General features: G+C 46.4%; 1 protein-coding gene across 1 annotated transcript; it reads left to right on the top strand.

Moving 5' to 3' along the window:
- The first annotated feature begins 8,786 nt into the window (after window positions 1-8,786).
- LOC120652307 (villin-2-like) lies at window positions 8,787-24,548 on the top strand. The gene is made up of 24 exons (XM_039930084.1): window positions 8,787-8,955; window positions 9,874-10,015; window positions 10,119-10,218; window positions 10,308-10,376; window positions 10,454-10,690; window positions 10,785-10,962; window positions 11,047-11,179; window positions 12,054-12,213; window positions 12,293-12,449; window positions 12,520-12,623; window positions 12,737-12,895; window positions 13,118-13,186; window positions 13,264-13,332; window positions 13,463-13,600; window positions 14,656-14,784; window positions 20,491-20,641; window positions 20,779-20,789; window positions 20,888-21,028; window positions 21,113-21,238; window positions 21,825-21,881; window positions 21,969-22,067; window positions 22,132-22,351; window positions 22,737-22,936; window positions 23,997-24,548. Exons 2-24 carry the CDS (start codon window positions 9,960-9,962, stop codon window positions 24,108-24,110), a joined length of 2,877 nt encoding a protein of 958 aa, XP_039786018.1. The 5' UTR covers window positions 8,787-8,955; window positions 9,874-9,959; the 3' UTR covers window positions 24,111-24,548.
- The last annotated feature ends 406 nt before the right edge of the window (window positions 24,549-24,954 follow it).

Genomic DNA, 24,954 nt, shown 5'->3' with positions numbered 1-24,954 from the left:
GAAGAATATCAAGAATGTTTCATCTAGATGAAAGCTTATCGATTACATTTTTTGTTAAACTAACACCACATCGTTGCTTTTGTTTATATGACAGCCCGTTAATTGAAAACGGAATTCTCGTTAGAAGCATCCTTATAAGAATTGTCAGTCTCAGTGGGAATTTTATAGGCACAATTACCTAAACTGAGAACTAAATAACTGTGCCAGATAAGTTTCATGGTGATGAAACTCTCCTCGCATCTCATGAAAACTCCATCATTCTCTCTTTTTATCATGTCAGCAAAAGTAATGTTATTTAATGTCATGAAACTCTCATTGAAACGGCCTTAACGACAACGGGTGGCGCTTGACACCCAAATCCCGCTTTACGTCCAAAATAATTATGTGAAGGTAGTAGCTCATTTTAATTTGCAAATTTGCAACAACAAAAAAAACATCCATTGTAAAAACAAAAGTACATGCAATATGGCGTTAACCAAATATGCTCACGACCGGGCAGCGGGCATACCCATGAGAAATAGGTATGGTTCAAACTTCAAACACGGTCAAGTGAAAACTAACATGGGCACAAATATGTTATTGTGTCGTGCACGCACTACTACAGAAATGCTGATTTGTCCCGATTAGGAAATCTCTGTTGACTCGGTTTCTCAACCGGAAACGCAAGGCCGGGACAAAAGGGCACCTCTTTTTGTTCCGGGTCTGGCAACCGGGACAAAAAGCACCCTTTTATCCCGGTTGGTAATAGGTGCTGCCAGCGCCACGTGCCTGTCGCATCCTTTTGTCCCGGTTGGTGTTACCAACCGGGACAAAAGGTCCATTTTTTCTGTTCCTCTTTTCTCAATTGTTTTTCTATTTCGATTATACTTTTATATTTCAATTAAACTTATGTATTGGAATTCAGTGTGTAAGATCTCTACTAATATATACATATATATATAGTTACTTATATAATATTTGTCCTAAATAGTTTCCATATATAAACATATATATATATACACATATATATATTATTGGAGGGCTTAAATATATAATACATACATACTCATAAATAGAAATATAATACACATATATATTTACATAGGTATATTTGTTTTTAATTATATATATACGTATATTATCATATTTGCTACGATTGTCAATATTAGATAGTCCATCATAGTAGAATTCGTCTTTTGGATCGAGGACTTGCTCAACAATAAATCCGGACAATTGTTCTTGAATCGCCATAATTTTTTCCTCCGGTATGAGTTTATCGCGCATCTCCTCGACCTATGGAAAAAGGGGATAATTAATTTCAACTAATTAAAATACGAGTTCAAATATTAACAAGTTTTTTACTTACTTCCTCCTCCCAATCTGTCCAGGCCCTTGGAGGACCTACCAGACCATGGATGTTCTCGCATACAATACATAGTATGCGCATAAATTAGTGCCTTGTTTCTGCCTCATACACTTTAAGAGGGAAGAAATTATCAGGTATTTACATGAATATATAATAAAACTAATGAATCGTGCAACGAATCATCCAAGTGCGTACCGCAAAATCTGTATTGATCTTCAATTCCTTGTCAAATTTGCCTGGATGTTTTTAGCGAATTGTTTCCAAATCCTGTGCATGATTAGAACAATTATAGTCAAGTAACAAAGTGATTCAAATTATCGGTCATCGACGGAGTAGTGGTAGAATTACTTTTTCATCATGTTAAGAAGATTTTCGTATTGTTCTTGATTCTCCTCAATGAGTCCATAACCACGAGTAGGCTCTTCTCGGGAATTATGACAATTATGACCCAATGTTCACTGCAAAATTATACGGAGACAGTTCTTGGTAATTAAGGTTTAAACAATTCGATTACAGAATAGAAAGAGTTAGACGGAAGGAATCACTCACGCAAAGTTGTAAGGAAACAATATCATTTGCTTGTTGTGATGAACGCTTATGTACTTGAACAAGTTTTGGAATAACTTATCGGAAGTGTCGTGTAGAATCCTCCAATTACAAGTAATTGGGTCGATAAAGCCGAGGTGAGAGTATCCCTTTCTCCTGCAAGTTTGTATCTCCATTCTACATGATACCGAATAAATCAAGGGATCAGTATGTTGAGATCATGCAAAGCAATACGTAAAGAGAGTAAAATACTTACAGAACCCACAATCCGATCATAGAGATGTCGAGGTCCTTCTGATGGAATAGTTGGTAAATTTCTTCCCAGTTTATCCATATAATGGTCTCCCCCCGTAAGAAATCATCATCTTTAATCTTTGCGCCCTGCATGAAAATGCAATCGGCCATCGCATGCATGTAGTGCTGGTGTAGCTTATACATTTGTGTTGGAAGCACGGACACTACTTCGGGGGTACAAGAGATTTGCCTAGCTCATATGTCCATTTGACTTCCACATCGGCCTTTGGAATATCTTCTCCCCCTGCAATCTGAGCCGCCGTCAGATTTGATTCTTTAAAAAATGTAACAAAGTCTTATTGTTGCGTCGTCTATCCCACTACGAGAGGCTCTATTGATTGTTTCTTTTGGGCTTCGAGCTTTGGAACGTCGGACGACGACGACTTTGATTGTCTCTTCTTTTTCTCAGTAGTTTTGATAATTGTGCGTTCGTAGTCTGAAGGGGATCTCTCGGAATGAATTTTCTCTTATTTGCTTCGCACATTCCCTTAAAAAATTTCAAATCTACCGGATTTATCACTTTCTCGGGCTCCGGCTTCGGCTTGAAGTGCTCTTTAACTCTTTCTTGAGTTATCCGATCGCATTCTTCAAGGCTCATGTCCCAGGGTTTAATAGGAGCCTCCTTGGTTTTCTTCTTTTTTTTTCTTCTTCTTTGGAGGCTCCTTAGCCGGTGCAGCTACCTTTTCTGCTGGCGGCGGAATGGGGTGACCATGGAGGCGATGGTGACGCTTGAGTGTTCATCGGCGCATGAGATGATGGTGATGGAGAATGTGCCGGTGAACCTTGCTGAGACAGTGCTGCCCTTGGGGGTTTTTGCGGAGATGATGGCCTTGGAGAGACATGCTGAGATGCCGGTCTCGGTGTTCGATCATCCGACTTTAGGACAATGTAGCGCTTATCCCATAGGATGTAGCCATGAATGGATTCTGCCAGTGTCATCTCCCCATCGCCTCCAGTAATATCAAGCTCGAGCGTCTCCCAACCCTGGCACACCTGCTTCACGCCAATTCTTGTATATCCTGCCGGAATTTGCTGCTTGTGGTACACGTCGCCTGGTTGGGTTGGCATGGCGGTACCGTATGTAACAGTGAACATTAAGTTCTTAATGGCAGTCTGCAGGTCACAAGGTGTCCGCTGGGTGATCTCATGCACTGGAAATCGCTGCGAGGCCGTCGCTTCAACTGCGGCCTGGATCCCCGTTGGCTCGACGACGACGTCTGCGGAAGCGCAACTGCTTTTTCGCTGAGACATATGATCAGCTGCGACATTAGGCCCTGGAGGCATCGTTTGCGCTTGCTGTTGCTGGCTCATTGCTATGGCCACTTGGCGTTGAACCTCTTCCTCCAGTCTTTGATCGTGTGACATGAGCCGTTCCTCTAGCCTTCGCAAGTGCTCCCGCTCATCATTCTTTTTTCTTTGCCGGCTTCTATATGATTCAATGTAATCTCTGAACCCATACTTTCACGGAACCACGCCTTTGCCTCTTGTGCGGCCCGGATGCTCTGGATTCCCAAGGGCGTAAGTCAGCTCGTCCATCTCTCTATCCGGCTGGAATGTTCCCTCGGCCGTTGCTTGTATGGCCTCCTGTAGTCTCTGGGCTGCTAGCTGGATCTTTGGCCCATAGATGCAGTCCCCAGTCAATGGGTCCAATCTTCCCCCGTGACCATAAAACCAGGTCCTTGACCTTCAGGCCAGTTCATGGTCGCAGGTTGGATGCCTCTGTCAAGCAGATCCTGCTTCATCTTCTCCCATTTGGGTATTGCAAGCTTGTAGCCTCCTTGGCCTAGAGTGTGATGGTACACTTTCTTCGAGGCGTTGTCTTTGGCTTTCTGCACCTTCTGAAGCCCAAGCTCTGAAGACTTGTATTCCACAAATGCATCCCAGTGACCCCCCTGACCTTTTCGAGCTCGACGGTAAATACGGGTGTGGACCCGGTCTTGATATATTTCTTCGTCAAAATTTTCTTGAATGATTGCAGCTATTCGGCCATCTTACTCAGGGTCCAGCGCTTGCATATCTCTTCAGATTTAGCTGGAACCGTGAAGTTTTTCTTAAGCTCCCGCTAGCACCATTTTTTCTCTTTCGGGTACCGCATCCCGTTCCTCGCTTGGATTGGAAGCTTTCCAGAGCCTGAAGCTGATCGGGATGTGGTCTCTGACAATACATCCGGATTGTCTTATGAATTTTTTTGGCGACAGCTTCTAGAGTAATCGGTTCGGCATCTGGACCAACTTCCGTTATAATGAACCACCCTTCCAGTTTTTTTGTCGAGCCTCGCTTCGCCTTTTTCTGCTGCGACTATGATCCCGACGGCTATAAAAAACATTCATAATATTCATATAGATTCAGATGAAAATATAATTTTCACTACAAATAAGTATAGTTGTGATATGTACATTAACACTTTGTTCACCAGCAGTGTCATTCTGAATAGATGGTGACTCAATTCCATCACCAGACATATTCAAATATATGTCGGTATTGCTGTCATCATCAGATTGTTCAGGGACATCTCCTTGACCTTCGGCAATCATATTCAACAGGAACTGTTCGTCTTCCGCGTCTGTGTGTCGCGGGTTCATCGTAACTAAAATATGAATACAAATAAAACCCTTAAAAAATTCTCTAAATAATCCACATATTTAGATCGGTAACGATAGGAAAATATCGGAAACGATTCGGTCGGTATCGGTAACGATCGGAAACGATTCGGTCGGTATCGGTAACGATCGGAAACTATCGGAAACGATTCGGTCGGGATCGGTAACGATCGGGAACTATCGGAGCCACCGACCGGAATAAAAGGCCACCCTTTTGTCCCGGTTGGTGCCTACAACCGGGACGAAAGGCCTCTGTCCCCCGCTGGCCCGGCTAGCCGTTGGACCCGGAACAAAAGTCACCTATTGTCCTGGGCCAAAAAACTGCCGGGACAAATGGTCTGGAATAAAGGCCTGTTTTGTAGTAGTGGTGTGGACACGAATGTGTGCCATCGTGGCATCATTGTATTGTACCGGTCTCTTTAGTACGATAACGTGAGTAAATTAGTGCCTCTACAGTCCAAACATTATATTACAGCGGTGATACATTTAGATATGGCGGATCTCCAGAGGAGAGCATATTGGCTCCATTTCGCAACGCGCATCCACGTCGCGATGCGCCCCCGCGCCGGGGCCGTCCACCGTGCATGCCCCCCGCGCCTGCTGCCTTCGGGCCGCACGACACGAGTGGGCACGGGCGGCGTACGTGTGGAACAGTGGAAACACGCACGCGCCGGGATCCGGCCGGCTGCCGGATCGCCGATGGCAGATGGGCATCATCCCTGGCGGCCGTGCGTGAACCCACCCGTACGCCGTCTGATTTTCCAGATGCTGGCCGGCCCTCGCAGTCGCAGCAGCGCGTCAGTTGAGTTGATGGTGGGTGCGTGCCTGCCCCGTCCGACGACCGGCCGGCCGAAAGCTCGCAATTATCGCCTTCGATCACGCGAAGCCGCTGGGCCCTGACCTGACGCTGACGGTGATCATGCATGCGGACGCGGCGCTAGAAGAATCTTGTGACAGTCACCTCTGGCCCGATCGATCGATAGCTGTGTGGTGTGCCCGGCCCGCAGTACGTACGGTCCACGGTCCCCGGACACAGCAGCTGTCCAGCTGAGCCGAGCTAGGGAGCCGCGCGGCTTTCCTGATGAGCTGAAATTAGCTGGTTGGATCATCTATTTGGATACTTCGCTAGTATTTAGCTAGTTAGAAAAATTTTAGATACATATTAACTGGTCACATTTGGATCCACCTAGTTAAAATCAGCTACCTATGAATTAGCTGTGCTCAGTGGCGGAGCTTAGTGAAGACCAAAGGAGGCAATGGCCCCCTGGCTCAACGCAATCTCCACTAAATAAATAGTAATATGCTACTGTTCATAAATATTTAGTGCTAAATTACATAAGTTGCCCTCCCCCTCTCGTTTAGTGTTTAAGCTCCGCCAGTGGCTGTGCTCGTAGCGAGACATGGCCCTCTTCGAGCATGGGCCAGGGTTCAGGGATTTTTCTGCGACCGGAAAAAACCAAGACCATGTTTGGCAGGGCTCCACGAGCGGCTCCGGCAGGAACCCTGCCAAACGGTCGAAATTGCACCGGCTCCACATGTGGAGCTGGCACTGGAGCCCCCTAGCGGCTTTCAAAGGCGAGGAGGAGCCATGATTTCGTGGCTCCAAGCGGCTCCGGCCCTCTCTGTCCCCAATGCTCTCGGGCCAGCAGACCCCAGCGCACGGAAAGAAAAAAAAAGCACCCTCTCTCTCCCCAGCGGACTCCCCCATGCGAAACAAGGGCGGAGCATGAATCCGCTCTGGCGACCAGCGACGGCGGCGCGTAGGGAGGGCACTGCCGGCAGCGAAAAAGACGGATCCACTCCGGTGGAGGCCGGTCCAGGGATTGGGGCGCGCGGAGGATCCCCACGACGAAGGCGGCGGCGGCGGGACACGACGAAGGTCCCGCGGCGGGGCGGGGCGGGGCGGGAGGCCGGAGGTGGCGGCGGCGAGAGCCTGGGCACCAGGCGCGGCCGGGCGGCGGTAAGAGACCGGGCGGCACGACGCGTCGAGTGGGGAGGGAGGGAGGCCGGCAAAGGATGTGAACCAGGGGAGAAGAGGGAAAGGATAAGGGGAGAGAAGAAAAGAAAGAAAATAAACAAGAAGAATGAAAAATAAAAAGAGAAGGGTATTGTGGTCATTTCATGCTTTCTATGTTTTTAACAACTAGATGAAGCTGTTTTGCCAAATATTTTTCAAAACAGGTTCAGCTTCATCAGAGAAGCCGCTCCACTAGAGGAGTTAGAGCCGGAACTTTTTTGGAGGAGTCGTAACTCTGCCAAACAGACTAAGTTACTTTCTCTTAATGAAAAACGGTGGGATCCGTTCACCCCCGGCCGCATTTTTTTTTATATACGTGTTGGTTGAAACATCTTGCTTTGCTTGGCGTCGTTCCCGACTAGTTTCGTTCGTCAGCGGGAATGCGGGATCGAGCTCGGGGACGGGGCCTGTGCTATTTCTAGTGAAAGTGGTGAGGGCAAGATTGTCAGAAAGCGAAGTGTTTCGTTTCGTATCCATCATCATGTGTGTCATTGTGTAGTGCGATGTGCAGAAACATCAGGCTCGGGGACGGAGCTAGGCATGTCAGCTGATATCGATGATTTTGCATAAAACTAGTGTAGAATCACTGTTTTGCATTGTTCATGTATGGAGTTGACAATGTTATGATATGGAGCTGACCTCGATGCCTTCGCCTGCTGGCTCCGCCCCTTCAGCCCATTACCTGGTACAGGTACAGCGAACGAACTTCTCCCATCAGTTTCTTTGGACGAAGGCTATCCATCCTGTAATCTTCAGAGATAAAACTCACTCATCTCGTACAAAGTTGGCCAAGCTCGGTCTCTCCGGATTCCATGGGCATTTTGGCAAACGAAAGACAGGTGCACGTAAAACGGTCGCACACCCCATTCTCTCCCACTCTCACATACTCTAGCGCATCAATTACTTAACTACTACTAGTAATACATGTAGTCTTACTTCAAAAAAAAGGGAGCAAAATAGGTGTTTTTCTCCCTCAAATTTGTCTTGAGGGTCAAGTTCATCCTTCAACTTTCAGATTGGTCAATCTAGTCCCTCAACTTCTATTTTTGGGTCAAAAATCATCCTTATGCTGATGTGGTGCTCCATATTAAGATGAAGCTAATGAGAAAAGTCATTTCTGCCCCTTGACTCCTTCGCATCTATAATTTCCGTTGTTGCTTTTGTGCTGGACATGGTCATGATGCCCTATCTGATCAAGCAGACCTAGCTAGTTGTGCCGCCAAATCCAAGAAGTAGTTGAATTAAAAAAAAAATCCAAGAACTAGTGGCTTCTCCTTTATTTAGCTTCAAAAAAAGTGGCTTCTCCTTTACGCGTCTTGCACCTGAGCAAGCGAGTAGCACACCAACTGCCTGCTCGTTTCTCTCCAATCCGAGCTTCACAAGAATCAGCTCCCGTTCTCCCCTTCTCCGTGAAAGCAAGCAAGGAACAGATACAATGCACAAGCATCATTTAGCTTCTCTATGTCCTCACCCACAATCGGCAAGCAAGCAGCAGGGGCCAGCTGACCGCTGCTCTGCTCCAATTTCTCCCAGCAAACAAGCCACCAACATCAACATATCACATGTTAGCAACAGGGCTGAGTTCACAGAAAATGTATGTGCAAGCCCTCAACCTGATCCCATGTTACACAATGCCGGCAAAAAATGAGGAAGGGAAGAAGTATACAGGATAAAAAGGACTTTTCGCATTAGTCTCACATCATCATGGATCGAGCGCACATCAGCGGATGGCTTTGACCTCAAAATAGAAGTTGAGGGACTAAATTGACCAATTTGAAAGTTAATGGATGAATTTGACCCTTAAGACAAAGTTTAGGGATCGAAACCTCTATTTTGTCAAAAAAAAACTATAATACAAGTACGGAGTAGAGTACGAGCTCGCTCCTTGCCACCGACCACCCGTCTTCCCACTGCCGCCCGGGCGCGTATAAATAGCGGGGCCATTCTAAAACCGGGCAGGCGCAAAACGCGCGGCGTCGCGGAACACCCCGTCCACCCGTTCCATTCCAAGTCCCGGCTGCCCTCTCTTTCTGCCGCGGCGCCTGCCACCTCCCCGCCCCCCCTCCTCTCTCCGGCTCCACGCCATCCCGCCCCGGTCGACCCCGCCGCCTCTCACCGGCGATCCCCCCTCCCTCTCCCTCTCGCCCGGCCAGGTACCCGCCCCCTCCGACGGCCACGGTTGGTTTCGGGTTCTCTCTGTTTTCTCTCCTCCACTAGCGCGATCGGGTTCGGTCGGGCCGCCACCCCCGTGACGACGGCCCGACACGGGTTGATCTGATGCCTTCGGCGTGGGTGATCGAGAGATCTCTCGTTTGCCATCGTTTGCATTCACACACCGGCTACATCTCGCAATTAAGTGCAGTAGTTTAACGGATCTGCTCTGGATCGGTAGCCGCCGAGTCGGGAGGCTGCCACGCTAGCTAGATGGCACGAGGCGGCGGTTGCTGCTTGCGTCCATAGTGTTGCATATGCGTCCCATGTACACACACGTACACACACACAATACGCATATATGCTTTGTGATGTTGAGGCTGATCTACGGTCACTTCTGCTGTTCTGCAGCTACTTTGGCATGAATCCACCATTTTTTAGTCACTGTGGCACTCTGCACCAATTCTGTTACTGGGGAGTCATGTCCCATGAGAACTCAAAAGGTTTCGTCGCCCTCACATTTTTGTTGATGGTTGCCGTGGTCGTTTTGTTCATAAATGAACATGTATGGCTCTATGCACTCCAAGGCTGCAATCCTTGGGTTTCTTTTTCTTTTTTTTTTTGCATGATCCATATAGTTGAGTTCCTGATCCACACTAAAATTGACATGCTTTCTAATCTGACACTGTGAAATCAGTACATGACCTTTAACGTGTTTGATTTGGTGGGTTCCGGAAACTTGGATATGTTTTGCTGCATGTCATCCGGTCTTCCGTATAGAAGGGCTGCACATATCTCTTAACTGAAAACAAATCTGTTTGCAGATATGACCTTGTACAATGTTCTGTTTCTAGAAGTTATAGATTACATCGTTCCTAATGGTTTTTCAATCTCATTCAAATTTCAATGCGATTTCGCAGTTCACAGCTTTCTAGTGTTCTGTGGCCTTTTGTTTGGTGGTTGGTGCCTCTTTGAAGTTGAGTAACTTCTGTGAGACTCCAGTGCAATGTCAAATGCAAAAGTGGTACTTGAGCCTGCGTTTCAAGGAGTTGGTCATAAACCGTATCCTTAGTAAATAGGCTGCTGGTTCATTTTGGCTGTTTTATCTTTCCAGTCAGGACTTCTCTGTTCTCTTTATGTTGTATTCCCCTTAACTTAAATACAGAGGGACAGAAATATGGAGGATCGAAGATTTTAAGCCAGTTCCTTTGCCAAAATCAGATTATGGTAAATTCTACTGTGGAGATTCGTATATAGTTCTGCAGGTAGTTTTGATTTTCTTCCTTTTTTTCTATAGGCATTTTTGTATTTCTCTTTGCAAATAAGATTTTTTAATGCATCTGTCCGGTTTTAGACGACTTGTAACAAAGGAGGTGCTTATCTTCTTGACATCCACTTCTGGATTGGAAAAGATTCTAGCCAGGTAGATTTTCTGTAACACCTCAGATTTTCTGTTAGAAGTGAAATTCCATGCCCACTTCTTGCATTGATGTTATGCAGGATGAAGCTGGAACTGCAGCAATCAAGACAATCGAGCTTGACACCATGCTTGGGGGTCGAGCAGTACAGCACAGGGAACCACAAGGCTATGAATCTGATAAATTCCTGTCATACTTTAAGCCATGCATCATACCCATGGAGGGAGGATTTGCTTCTGGGTTTAAAAAGCCAGAAGAGGAGAAGTTTGAAACACGGCTGTACATTTGCAAAGGGAAGAGAGCTATCAGAGTTAAAGAGGTGTGCTGTGTTCCACCTCCTTGCTTCATTTATGTTTAATCAACTATTTAAATCATTCCTTGTGATGCATTAACTAAATGACTTCTTTATTCAGGTTCCCTTTTCTCGTTCATCATTGAACCATGACGATGTCTTTATCTTGGATACTGAAAAGAAAATATATCAATTCAATGGTGCAAACTCCAATATTCAAGAAAGAGCCAAAGCTTTGGAAGTGATTCAACATTTAAAGGAGAAATATCATGATGGAGTGTGTAATGTTGCAATTGTTGGTGAGATGAGCTGCACATAATTTTCATACATGTAAAACCTCATCAAGTCCACAGACTTCACTGATACCTTTTTCTCAATATTAGATGATGGGAAATTGCAAGCGGAATCAGATTCCGGTGAATTCTGGGTCCTTTTTGGAGGTTTTGCACCAATAGGGAAGAAGGCTGTAAGTGATGATGATGTTGTTCTTGAAACTACAGCACCAAAACTTTACAGGTACTACCTTTCTGACAACAGTTGTTCCTGACTAAGAACATCAGATTTTTTTGTTATGATGCTTTCATATTTTCATGGTGACACTTAAGGACATCAAAATCTGTGTCAAATTTTGCCTAATGCATTGCTTACATGAGTCCCAGTCAATAATTGGCAGCGAGAGATCACTGAACTGAGTGTGGGCTGGATCGTGAGATGGGGCTTAGCTAAATCACTTAACATCACATATAAGCACTCTGAAAGTGTGAGATGGTATTTTTGAAAGGAAAAAGTTTAAATTCACGAGCCCAGGTAAAGGAGGTCACTGATAGGTCTGGTGAGCCAACATGAAAATCAGGCCACTCTTATGGAGATGAACCAAAGACACTTGTTAGTAAAAAAAAATGTATTTGGCTTGTTTCAAGTTAGTACAACTTGCAAGTTGTAACTTTCTGATGAACACAATTTTTTCGAGGGAGAACCAAAACTAGTAATATATTTTGTTGTGCTGAATTTACAGCTTACTTCTATAGAAGTTCGTTTCTTGATCACAAATGAGTTCTTTTTGGAAATTTAGTACAAAAATTTGTTGGTCTGCTGGTGCTTTATATAAGTCTGCTTGGATGTTTATATAAGTCTGCTTGGATGTTTATAGAAATTGCGCAGCATAAATCAAGACTCTAGTTGGTTCATAAATCACATTACTTTACCTTTAGGTCTGACTGCCCTGTGTATGTGTTTTATATATGCCTTCCTATTCTTCAATTGTTCATCTTTTATTATTTTATTTATATTTATTTATGTATTTATGTATTTTTCTCAAGCGCACAGGCGAACATATTTTATTTTATTAATCCAATAGTTTATTCCATACTGTTAATTGTTATGTTTGCAGTATCAATAATGGCCAATTGAAGTTAGAAGACATTGTTCTTACAAAATCAATTCTGGAGAACACTAAATGCTTTTTACTTGACTGTGGTGCTGAGCTATTTGTGTGGGTTGGTCGGGTAACACAGGTGGAGGACAGGAAAACTGCTAGTGCAGCGGTTGAGGTAAAACCTAGAACTCAAATTGCTTGGTTTGTTGCCTTGTTAAAAAAATGTTTCCTTATCTAAAAATTACCTACTGTAGAAATTCATTATTAAAGAAAATAGGCCAAAGACAACAAGAATAACTCAAGTGATTCAAGGTTATGAGAATCATACATTCAAGTCTAAGTTTGAGTCATGGCCAGCAAGCAGCACGGCAGGGAATTCCAACACGGAGGAAGGCCGGATAAAAGTTACAGGTACAATATTTATTTATTGGTATATTAAAATTGATCTTTTTTCATTATTAATAGCATATGTTTTATGCAGCGCTACTGAAGCAGAAAGGTGTCGATGTCAAAGGAATCTCAAAAAGTAGCGCGCCAGTAAATGATGAAGTTCCTCCTTTGCTAGATGGTGGTGGAAAGCTTGAGGTTTAGCTGAACTTGCTTCGTGCTTTCTAAGTTGCATCTTCTTATCAAGTACAAAAGGGATTAGGGAATGCATTAATAGAAATGAAACCTTAAGAACAATCTGTATATTTCAGGTTTGGTGTATAAATGGCAGTGCAAAGACTGCTCTTCCAAAGGAGGAACTTGGAAAATTCTACAGTGGAGACTGTTATATTGTTCTTTACACATATCATTCTGGTGACAAAAAAGAAGAGTTCTATCTAACTTATTGGATTGGGAAGCACAGTGTCCGGGTAATTATAGTTTCTGTATACAAATGCTTAAGACACAACTCAAATCCCCCCCCCCCCCACCACCACACACACAAAAGAAAAACTTGTGCAAGTTTGATTAATGTTGATCCTTTACATATTGTAATAGTATGGCATGTATACTATACAAGGGTTCATGGTGGACTCAATACCCAAACAGTTGTTGTGTGATGCATGAACTTACCCTTGGTTTATATAACACAGGAAGATCAAGAGATGGTTTTTCAAATAGCTAATACCCTTTGGAATTCGATGAAAGGAAGACCTGTCCTGGTACCGTATTCATTTTTTTGGTGACACATACAATATTTCCTATGGAGGAGTTTCATGTATTGGTTGCATCATTTTAGGGTCGTATTTATCAAGGAAAAGAGCCACCTCAATTTGTTGCACTTTTTCAGCCAATGGTTATTCTTAAGGTATGATCCTCACTGTGACTGCCATGTTTAACGACATATGAGTGCTGCTCCACAAAGGAACTCATGGAGTAGTCTATAGAGCAGAAGAATAATTTTATTATCAGATAAATATATTTGGTAAATCATGCAGGGTGGCATTAGCTCTGGTTACAAGAAATTTGTAGAAGAGAAGGGTCAGAAGGATGAAACATATTGTGCTGATGGCATTGCTCTCATTCGAGTTTCTGGAACATCAGTTCATAACAATAAGACACTTCAAGTTGATGCGGTATTATTACCTCTACTTGTTCTTATAAAGATATCAAAACAAGATTAAACTTTTTCTTGACTTTCTTCACCTTCCATCCTTAAAGCTTAATCTAATGAGGAAAACTAGGCAAAATAATACTTCAGAACATCCCTCATGCCTAACCTCCATTATGCCTGTGCTGTGGACAAGAAGTGGGGCACAACAAGTTTCTTGGTCAACAATGCTTTTGGTCTCGAACTTAAGTTTTTTTGCCCTTATGACATATTTAAGTTTTTGTTGAAGTACAAGTGAATTGTCCACATCTTCCTATTAAAAAAAAGGGCGTACCCAGTGCCGTAGGCTTCCCGCACTGTGCGGGGTCTGGGGAAGGGTTGTTTTTTAAGCCCCAAGTCTTACCCACACAAATGTGCAGAGGCTGGGGCTCGATTGGTGCGTGCAACTCAATATGGTATTAGAGCCAGAGGTCTCGAGTTCGAATTCTAGTGGGCAAGATTAAATAAAATAATTGCAGCTGACTCCTAATTTCCACGTTTGAGGTCTGAGGGAGCCTGCACGTGAGGGGGTTGTTGAAGTATAAGTGAATTGCCTGCCTCTTCCCATCAACTTAAGCTTTTAGATTGAATCAGTTGGTGCATGCAACTCAATAGTTTTTACAACTATTAGTTTGTCCAAAAGCTTAATCTATAAGAAAATGTGGGTAAATATACTTCGATCGCTTTTGTTTCTGAAGCATAGAAATATGCTTGATGGAATTGCTATGTCCTTCTCTTCATGGTCCTGCATACTGGCATTCTCATTGTGTTTTTATAGTGTTCTTTTGGGCGGTTGGACTTAAAAGAGTGCATACAAGTGTTAGATGTATATATACTTTTTGTGTTATTAATCACTAGTCTAGGGTTCTATCTGCACTTTTTACTTCTTCATATCTACCCTTTTGGGAATGGCAATAGTTGAGCTACTCATTTCCAATAACAAGCAGCTTCATCCTTAGCTAACAGACACTCGAACTATAAAGAACTAAGAACAACACAAAATGTTACTCCCTTGAACTTATAGTTATTTTTACTTTCTAGGTCTCAACATCCTTGAGTTCCACGGATTGTTTCATTTTGCAATCCAAAAATGTGATGTTTACATGGATTGGCAACTCAAGTTCCTATGAACAACAACAATGGGCTGGTAAAGTTGCTGAGTTTTTGAAGGTAAGGAGCAATGAAACCGATTCTGATATTCATATTTTTCATAGTACCCTCTATTACAATTTATTTGGTCTTAGTCTTTTAGGACATATGAAGTATGAATAACAGAAAATAATAAGTTATTTTGATATCAGAATACCTTGGGTATGAATCTGATATCATGACCCTACTACATGAAAGACAAGATATATAGTTTGGTTTTGCAATAAGCATTCCAGGGAAACCGGCAAAACATTAATATACGATAATATGTTAACATTTATATTTCTTGATTTTTTTTCTTTTAGTTAGGAATAGTGTTTACATAATAAACCACTTCTTAATGTCTATTGTATTTGAATTATGATTGTTATTCACAACTGTTGTCATCAATGAGTATCTATTTTTCGTTATTATACTTCCAAAAGTTATACTGATTTCATTTTCATGTGGTAAAATGCTGTAGCATACTACTTGATGTAGGAGGGAATCATGGATGTATTCCTCCAACCCTAGAAGGGTGGGTATATATAATTCCTATACATGGGCCTCTAGATGGGTCTCTATACATATGGGCTCAATATACACCAACACCCCCCGCAGTCTGAACTACCGGCACAGCGGTATTCAAGACTGGACAACAAGAAAGCCAACACCTCCCCGCAGTCTGAACAACCGGCGCAGCGGTGTTCAAGACTGGACAAGAAGAAAGTACAAAAAGAGTACAAAGGGCTAATACCCCCCCCCCCAGCCACAAGTAGCCACCGGCTACGTTGAGGCTGGAGCGAAACTCCGAGAAGGTCGAGGAGGGCAGTCCCTTGGTGAAGATGTCAGCAAACTGGGAGGTAGTCGGGACATGGAGTACCCGAACATCGCCGATGGCGACTCTGTCGCGCACCAAGTGCAGGTCAATCTCCACATGCTTCGTCCGCTGATGCTGGACGGGGTTGGTGGAGAGATACACGGCGCTGACGTTGTCGCAGTAGACGAGCGTGCTCTTGGCGAGCGGGCTGTGGAGCTCCGCCAAGAGCTGTCGTAGCTAGGACGCCTCCGCCACGCCGTTAGCGACAGCCCGGTACTCCGCCTTAGCACTGGAGCGGGAGACAACCGGTTGCCGCTTGGACGACCAGGAGACCAGGTTGCCGCCCAGGAAGACGGCGTAGCCGGAAGTGGAGCGACGAGTGTCCGGGCAGCCAACCCAGTCAGCGTCGGTGTAAACCACCAGCTCAGCAGAGGACGAGCGGTGAAGCACCAGGCCGAGATCCACTGTGCCACGGACGTAGCGGAGGAGACGCTTCAGCGCAGCAAGGTGTGACTCCCGGGGATCATGCATATGGAGATAGACCTGCAGGACAGCGTAGGTGAGGTCCGGCCTGGTGAAGGTGAGGTACTGCAAAGCGCCGGCCAGACTCCGGTAGTCAGTAGGATCAGCCACCGGATCACCCAGATCAGCAGACAGCTTCGCCTGAGTGTCGACAGGAGTGGAGCAGGGCTTGCAATCAGTCATCCCAGCCCGCTCCAGAATATCGAGTGTGTACTGCCACTGGTGAAGGAGAAGACCAGACGGGCGAGGCTCAACAGTGACGCCCAAGAAGTGGTGGAGCTGACCCAGATCCTTCATAGGAAACTCCTGCTGCAGAGAGGAGATGATATTCTGAAGTAACTGCTGACTGGAGGCTGTGAGCACAATGTCATCGACATAGAGCAGCAGATATGCAGTCTCATCCCCACGGCGGTAGATGAAGAGAGACGTGTCAGACTTGGCTTCGGTGATCCCCAATATCAGCAAGAACATGGCGAACCGAGAGTACCTAGCCCGAGGAGCCTGCTTCAGATCATATTTAGACTTGTTGAGCCGGCAGACCATATCCGGACGACTCGAGTCCACAAATCCCGCTGGCTAAGAGCAGTGGACAGTCTCTGAGAGAGTGCCGTGAAGAAACGCATTCTTCACGTCCAGCTAGTGCACAGGCCAGGAGCACGAGAGCGCAAGCGAGAGGACCGTGCGCACCGTAGCGGGCTTCACCATTGGGCTGAAGGTCTCATCATAGTCCACACCAGGTCGCTGAGTGAACCCCCGGAGAACCCAGCGAGCCTTGTAGCGCTCCAGTGTGCCATCAGCCCGACGCTTATGCGTCCAGATCCACTTGCCAGTCACCACATTGCAACCAGACGGACGCGGCACGATGTCCCACGTCTGGTTGGCAAGAAGAGCTGTGTACTCCTCTTCCATCGCGCGACGCCAGTGAGGATCCGTCAAGGCGTTGCGGACAGAGGAGGGTACCGGAGAGACCCGCGGCTCTCCCTCGGTGGCAGAGAGAGTCGCGGCCTGAGACGCCATCCGCCGAGTCACCATGGGATGAATATGCCGAGGATCCCGATGGATGACTGGCGGGTGGTACACCTCTGGCTCGGCTCGAGAGGGAGCCGGAGAAGGTGGCAGCGGCGACGGCTCCGGTGTAGGCGTCGCAGGAGCCTCCGTAGCAGGAGGCGGCGCCGGTGTCGACGCCGAACGACGCCGGTACACCTGCACCGGCTGAGCGTACCGCTGCGGTGCCGGTGTGCCGGGAAAACCTGCAGGAAAAAGGACAGACAGGTAACGGTGGCTTAACCACCGGGTCAGTCGGAAACAAAGACTCCAACTCGGGGTCAGGAGAAGGTGTGGAGGAGGTGGAGTAGGGGAAATCCGACTCGTCAAAGACGACGTGTCGGGAGATCAGAACGCGGCGAGAGGTGAGGTCAAAGCATCGGTACCCCTTGTGGTCAGGGAAGTACCCGAGGAACACACAACGAGTCAAGTGGGGCGCCAGCTTGTGAGAAGCGGTGTCAGAGGTGTTAGGGTAACACGCACACCCGAAGACCCGAAGGTGGTCATAGCGAGGAGGGGTACCGAAGAGAGCGTGGTGTGGAGTGGGAGCAGGAGAAGCAGTGGATGGAAGACGGTTGAGTAGGTAGCTGGCGGTGTGGAGGCTCTCAGCCCAGAAGCGCGGGGGCAGAGAGGCCTGGATCAGAAAGGTGCGCACAACGTCGTTCGTCGTGCGAATCATCCGCTCAACCTTGCCGTTCTGAGGAGAGGTATACGGACAAGACATACGCAGCTGAACACCCCGAGAGAGGAAGATGGAACGGGAGGTGGAGTTATCGAATTCACGCCCGTTGTCACACTGGACGGCCTTAATGGTAAGGTCGAACTGAGTGGACACCCAGACAAAGATGTGAAAGAGGGTGGGGAAGGTCTCAGACTTGGTGCGCAAGGGGAAAGCCCAAGAGTAATGAGAAAAATCATCAACAATGACCAGATAATATTTGTAGCCAGACATGCTGAGGACAGGAGATGTCCACAGGTCACAGTGAATAAGATCAAAAGTATGCGCAGCATGCGAAGAAGAAGAAGAAAATAGAAGTCTAACATGACGACCTAACTGGCACGCATGACAGAGGTGCTCAGCAGGATCCCTAGTACATGGAACATCGGTACTACGACTGAGCTGAGCCAAAACGTCGCGGCCGGGGTGTCCAAGCCGGCGGTGCCAGGTGGTGGAAGAAGGCGTCACGGCAAAAGCAGTAGACGAAGAAGAAGTCGAAGACGGAGCAGCGGAAGCAGGAAGCCGAAGAGTGTAAAGGGGCCCCGGGCTATCACATCTGAGGAGCAGACGCCGGGAAGCCGAAACCTTCACAGTAAGACCAGAAGAGTCAAATTCGATAGAACAAGAGTTGTTAGCAGTAAATTGACGAATGGAAAGAAAGTTGTGAACCATTTGAGGAGCAAAAAGAACATTAAAAAGACGAGGAGCAGAACCCACAGCGGTGACAGGAAGGCAAGACCCATCATCAACCATGATAGAAGAAGGACAAGAGGGGTGTGGGGGTCAGACGGAAGAGAGAATACCGGCATCAGGAGTGGTGTGGAACGAGGCACCCGAGTCGGCGATCCACTCAGTGCTGACCGGCAGCGTCAGTCCCATGGTGCTGAAGGATTGCGCCAGAGCGGCCTGGTCCCACCCCCCAGGCCAGGTCGGCTGCTGGCTGGGCTGAGCGGGCGGGGTCCAGTACGGCGCGGAGAGGGGAGCAGCACCGGTGAACATGGCCGCCGGCTGGAGCTGAGGACGAGGCCCCCCTCCCGGACCCTGAAACGGCCACATCGAGATGCGCCCTGACCATGGGTTGCTGAAGGATGGCCAGGGCGTACCTCCAGGGGCAGGGGCAGAAGCGGGAGTCGGAGCCGGAGCCGGCGGAGTCGTACCGCGCTCCAGATCCAGCGGGCGGGGAGCCGGAGCCGGCGGAGCCGGAGCGACGCTGTCGAGGTGCAGCCACGCCACGTCCTGCGCCTCGATCAGCGTGTCGAGAAGGACGTCGGGTCGAGGAGGACGGTGACCAGGGCCCTGATGTTCTGGACGCCGGCGGCCTGGAGGTGGAGCTGGGCGACCATGGGGTCGGTCGGGTCGTACCGGGATCCAGATCCAGCGGGCGGGGCCTGGCGGGAGGAAGAGGCCCCGGGCTTTGGGACGACGGGCTGGCCGGAGGACACGCGGAGGAAGTGCTCCGCCTCGGCGACCCGGAGAGCGGAGGCGTCGGCCGCGGCGTGCTCGCGCTCCCAGGCGAGAGCAGCCGCGCGTAGCCGCTTCTGGGCCGCCGAAGCCTCCGACTTGGCGGCGAGGAGGGCCGCGGCGAGAGCGGCGTCGGCCTGCTGCCCGCGGAGGGCGGCGGCGGAGAGCGGCGCATCCGCGGGCGACATCCCGAGCCCGGTCCACGCGGCATCAGGCGCGGCGTCGGCGGCGGGCTGCTTGCCCGCGGGGACAGCGGCGCGGTGGGCCGCAGCGGCGGCGGCGGGATCCTGCAGCAGCTGCGCCGCGGCCCGTAGGACGGCCGGATCGATGGCAGCGCGGTGGGCGGCGGCGGCCGCAGCAGGCAGGGCCGGCTGCAGGGGGCCATCGGGGGCAGGTCCCGCGCCTGGGCCCGCGCCTGGAGCAGGGAGGGCGGCGTCCAGGGCCTGCTGCAGAGGCAGGGCCGGCTGTAGGGGGCCATCAGGGGCAAGTCCCGCGCCTGGGCCCGCGCCTGGAGCAGGGAGGGCGGCGTCCAGGGCCCCTGCGGCGGCGGCTGCGTCCGCGCCCTGCCCGAGAACGGCGGCAAGGGCCACCGTAGGGGCGGCGGCGGCGGCGGACGCAGATCCTGCAGCGCCCGCGCCCTGCCCAGGGAGGGCGGCATCCCGGGTGGATCCCGCGGATCCCGCCGCGCCCGCGCCCGGCCCAGGGAGGGCGGCGGCGGATCGGGGCCAAGCGGAGCGGGGCCAAGCGGCCGGGCCGGCGGCCGGCACGAGCCAGGCGCCCTGCGCAGGGCCGGTGGCGGCAGCAGAGGAGGAAAGGAGGGGAGGGAAGGAGGAGGGGAGTGGAGGCGCCGGCGGCCAGCGGCCGGACATGACTACCGGCGGCTGCGGCGACTGGGAGGGGAGGGAGGAGAGAAGAGGCTAACCCTAGGCTAATGATACCATTTAGGAGGGAATCATGGATGTATTCCTCCAACCCTAGAAGGGTGGGTATATATAATTCCTATACATGAGCCTCTATACACATGGGCTCAATATACACCAACACTTGACAATTCCAACTCTATCACATATGTTGGTGTTAAATCCCCCTTCCCCGGCTGCTCTAATAAAACTGAAAGTAATTGATACTTCCTTAACCTGGCCACTATTACTCACTAAGATTATCCATACCCCCAATCTTACAGCCTGGTGTTGCTGTCAAACATTGCAAGGAGGGAACTGAGAGCTCTACTTTCTGGTCAGCTATTGGTGGAAAGCAGAATTATACAAGCAAAAATGTTTCAACTGATGTTGCTATCAGAGAGCCTCATTTGTATACCTTCTCTCTTAGGAATGGTTCGTAGTCAACAAAACCCTTATATCCACATTTCTCTTATTGCTATCACATTCTGTTTCTCATGCTCTATATTGACTCTAATTTTTACTTTTATTTTTTTTGGCTTCATTACAATAACATCTTCGCCATTTACCAGGGAAGCTAGAGGTTTGTTGCTGTATTTATTTGATATAAATTTGTCATGTTCCAGGCTTCCAGCAATCTCGTTTTTATTAAAAAAATTCTGAAAGCTCGTTTTTATGCAGGTTACTGAAGTTTTCAATTTTTCACAAGACGATTTATTGACAGAAGACACGATGATACTGGATACACACTCTGAGGTTTTTGTTTGGATGGGTCAGGGTGTGGAGACAAAAGAGAAACAGAAAGCATTTGAAATTGGTGAGGTGCGATATCAAGTTTAACCTTTCTGTTTTTTAATTTTTTAACTATTGTTCAACTCCTAGCAATGACTACTACTTCCCCCCCAGAAATATGTAGAGCACGCAGTGGCCTTTGAAGGTATTTCTCCTGATGTGCCTCTCTATAAAGTCATTGAAGGGAATGAACCTTGCTTCTTCAGGACATACTTCTCCTGGGATAGCACACGATCTGTGGTAACTCTTAATATTACTTCTGTATTTCAAAATTTAACTTGTGCTTCTAACTCTGCTCTATTTGTCAACGATATGTATAAGATAGCTGATATTTTGAAGGTTTTACCTTTTCATTTAAGGGTAACATCAACTTGTATAAGCATAAAACTTTCTCATGTCCTTTTTGAGGGAAAAAAGCTTTCTGATGTTAATAGTTAGAGTACTTTTGGCATCAGCTTGATGTAGATGAATTCATGAAAACAGGGAACTAATTTTCATTGCCTTTCATAATTTTATTTTTTACAAATTTAGGTTGAGCTGTACTGAACAATAGAAGTTATTTTGTGGTTTGCGGAGGCTGGACAGGGTTATGTTGACATTTCAATTTGAAATGTAATAGAAAGGGATACAGAACATATATCTTTGTCTATAAGAAATAAATTGTGCTACACAAAGGATATTTATTGTTATAAAATTACCATTTCTTATTCGTTGTTAACTTAAGTAGACTTTTCCCTTGTTTTAAATATGTTATGTTTTCTGGGCATACCTTTCTCTTTACTTGCGCCTGTTATGTTATGTCATAAAAGTACAATCCTTGAAACAGATTCATGGGAATTCATTTGAGAAGAAACTTTCAGTCCTTTTTGGAATGCGTTCAGAGGTAAGTCCACATTTCTTTTTCAATTTACGAAGTAACTCACATTGTTTTCTTTCTTTTTTCATTCATGCCACTTTAAATTACTTGCAGGGTGGACCTAAGAGCTCAGGTGATGGTGGGCCAACTCAAAGGGCATCAGCACTGGCAGCTCTTTCATCTGCACTGAATCCATCTTCCCAAGGAAAACAGGTATTGCTAATAATTTCCTTCACAATATTTCTTATCTGCTAACCACCCAATACTGTGTTTTCAGTCGGATGAGAGGCCCCCAAGCTCAGGTGATGGCGGACATACTCAGCGTGCATCAGCAATGGCTGCCTTGTCCTCCTCCATTAATACATCGTCAAAATCACAGACACAGTCTCATTCAGGCCAAGGGTCCCAACGAGCTGCTGCTGTTGCCGCACTGTCCAATGTTTTGACTGCCGAGGGATCTCATAGCCCCCACCACGGTAGGGGTTCCCCAACAGCAGGTAAGACTTGTCAGTTGTCGTCCAAAATTTTGTTTGCAGTTTCGACACTTTTAGGAAGACAATAAAACTAGAAAGATCACTGATATTATTCCTATGTCACCAGAAACTCCAGTAACTAATATTGGATATTTTTAGCTCTCTGCATCCTTTTTTTAGAAATATTAAATGTCGTGTCTAGTTTGTTCGCTGTAGAAGAGTAAAAAGAGATCTGGAATCTGTTGCAGTGCTTTGACTGTGTTTCTTTGCGTTTTGCTTGTAATAATGAACAGGATGCACTGAGTAACTGCCAGAAAGTAGATTAAGATGGCACTAGGAGAATTCTGTGGTTACATTCTTTTTCCCCTCCTAGCTTGATGCCAAAGGTTGACACCTTCACTTGATGCAGATGCTGCAAAGACTGAATTAGCTCCTGCTTCTCCTCCACCGGAAATAGAGCCTGATGCCACAGAAACTGGCAGGACAGAGCCTGATGTCTCACAGGAACAAACTGCTAACGAAAATGGAGGCCAGACGATCTTTAGCTATGAACGCTTGATATCGAAGTCCACTGATCCTGTTAGTGGGATAGACTACAAGCGCCGAGAGGTTTGTACCTTCTACTGCATCCTTGAAAAAAGTTCTGCTTTGTTACCTCATTTCCTTGTGAAAGGGCTGAGTATTTGTTGTAAATATAGAGGAATTGGGCATTTTACTTTAGTATTTATTGGATCCTGTTTCCACATCCCATAAGACAAGCTAGTAGTATTTCTTTGCTTTACAAATTTATTACGAGCTCTGCATCAAAGTCAAATTTCCCAGAGGTAACTGCTGGTTTCTAATTTCTCAGACATAAAATTTAGAAAATAAGAGTCAGGATTGTAGGCATTTTGCCGCAAATGCTGCTAGTTATGAAGAACACGAGGGTATACAAAGGTTACTGCAAAAAAAAAAAACTGAACTAGAAAAGAAGTACAAAATGAAAGAGTCAAGACTTTAACATAATCAGAGCCAAATTCTTGTTTCTAAAACTCCAGAAAATGGAATATTTCTATCCTTTTTTTTCTCTCTCGAATACACAAGAGAGCTGTGTATCATCGCATTAAAGAACACATAGAGTACAGCACCGACAACTCAACCCACACGCACACCCATTTTTTCTAGAACTCCTGAAAATGGAACCTTTCTATCCTTATAGTTCAGACTTATCTATACCCGCCAAGATAGTGACACTTTTAGTAATTTTAGGAGAAATTTTACAATGGTTGAAACAAATGAGGATCAACCATCAAGCTAAAAATCGACAGCCACGACATAAGAGGTACCTAGAAAAAGGTACCAAAATAGATGAGACCCATACCAAAATAGAAAAGGTACATTTCCAACCACCGTAACACACCTCAATTTTCAGGCCTTCGTTAGTTCCTCGTGACATCTTAAACCATGATTCCCTAAGTAGCACAGCCAGCACTTCTGTGGAACTCAAGGAATAGTGATATTTTCTCTTATTGAAGTACAATGATTAAGTTGGGGCTTTTTTAGAGATGCACCTAAATTGATGATTCGTCTCCTATTGGAATATGTATTATAATGATGGCAGCTTCTTCTACATTTACTGCCCGTCATGTTTCAAACAATTTCAAAGTCTAACTTCGTTTTGATCCTGCAGACGTATTTAGCGGACAGTGAATTCCAGACTGTGTTTGGTATGACCAAAGAGGAATTCTATGAGCAGCCAAGGTGGAAGCAAGAATTGCAGAAAAAGAAAGCCGATCTTTTCTGAAACACGGCTGGCCCTGAATAAAACCCTTCCATTCTACAGAATTACACACTCCTACCTCTTCTTTTTCAGAAGAGAGCCCACGCTACCCAGCATTGTCATCATGTTGCAAGGATGATCACCAGCAGCTGGTTCTGCTGTTTTTGTGAGCTGTATAGGGTACTTCTTTATTTGCACACGGTTTGGGCGCATTATATAGGTCCATGGGTCATATCCCTGGCCCCTCCATTATTCTGAGCTCCTACCGAGCATTGCCCGATTATGTGTTTGTTTTCTTTGTTTATCAAATTGGTGCAAATGGTTTCGTCAAAATTACTTTTTGGTGAAATGGCATTACTAGTGAGATTTTGTAAGGTAATGATGCATTAGCACCAAGGTGTATGGAACATATTTTTGTTAAGACTTAAGCTTCTATTGTCTGGTGCTGTTCTACCGGTCTAAGTCTTAACCATCTTTACCGCTCAGCAGTGCTCATGGGACATGAAGGATCTATATGGTAAAACAGTGTTCTCTTAAAGGCAAATATTGCTATGATATGTTTTATTGTCGTAGTTGGATGAGCAGCGTAGGAATTTTATAATCTAGAAATGACACCAGAAAAGTGTCCCATTACCTCATATAAGTGTAGCTCTTTAATCTTATACAATGCAATAGCTATTAAAATGTTGTACGCTTTCAAAGTACGAATATATGTATGGTGATGAACTGATGATAAAATTCCCAATTAGCCCTTAGAAAAGAACTACGAATATATGTATGGTGATGAACTGATGATAAAATTCCCAATTAGCCCTTAGAAAAGAACTACAGTTCCTGCGATCTATTGTAGTTTCTGAATCAATTGTGA

This window comes from Panicum virgatum, chromosome 9K (assembly GCF_016808335.1).
Source record: "Panicum virgatum strain AP13 chromosome 9K, P.virgatum_v5, whole genome shotgun sequence".
In the NCBI taxonomy this organism is placed as follows: domain Eukaryota; kingdom Viridiplantae; phylum Streptophyta; class Magnoliopsida; order Poales; family Poaceae; genus Panicum; species Panicum virgatum.
Note: the sequence above shows the minus strand (reverse complement) of the source record. Positions and strands in the feature narration are given on the sequence as shown.

Excerpts from the sequence above, each read along its gene's own strand:
- LOC120652307 (XM_039930084.1), top strand. The coding sequence starts at position 9,960 with ATGTCAAATGCAAAAGTGGTACTTGAGCCTGCGTTTCAAGGAGTTGGT. Across the intron at positions 10,016-10,118 it reads CAAGGAGTTGGTCATAAACC|AGGGACAGAAATATGGAGGA; the intron begins GTATCCTTAGTA and ends ACTTAAATACAG. Across the intron at positions 22,068-22,131 it reads CATCTTCCCAAGGAAAACAG|TCGGATGAGAGGCCCCCAAG; the intron begins GTATTGCTAATA and ends CTGTGTTTTCAG.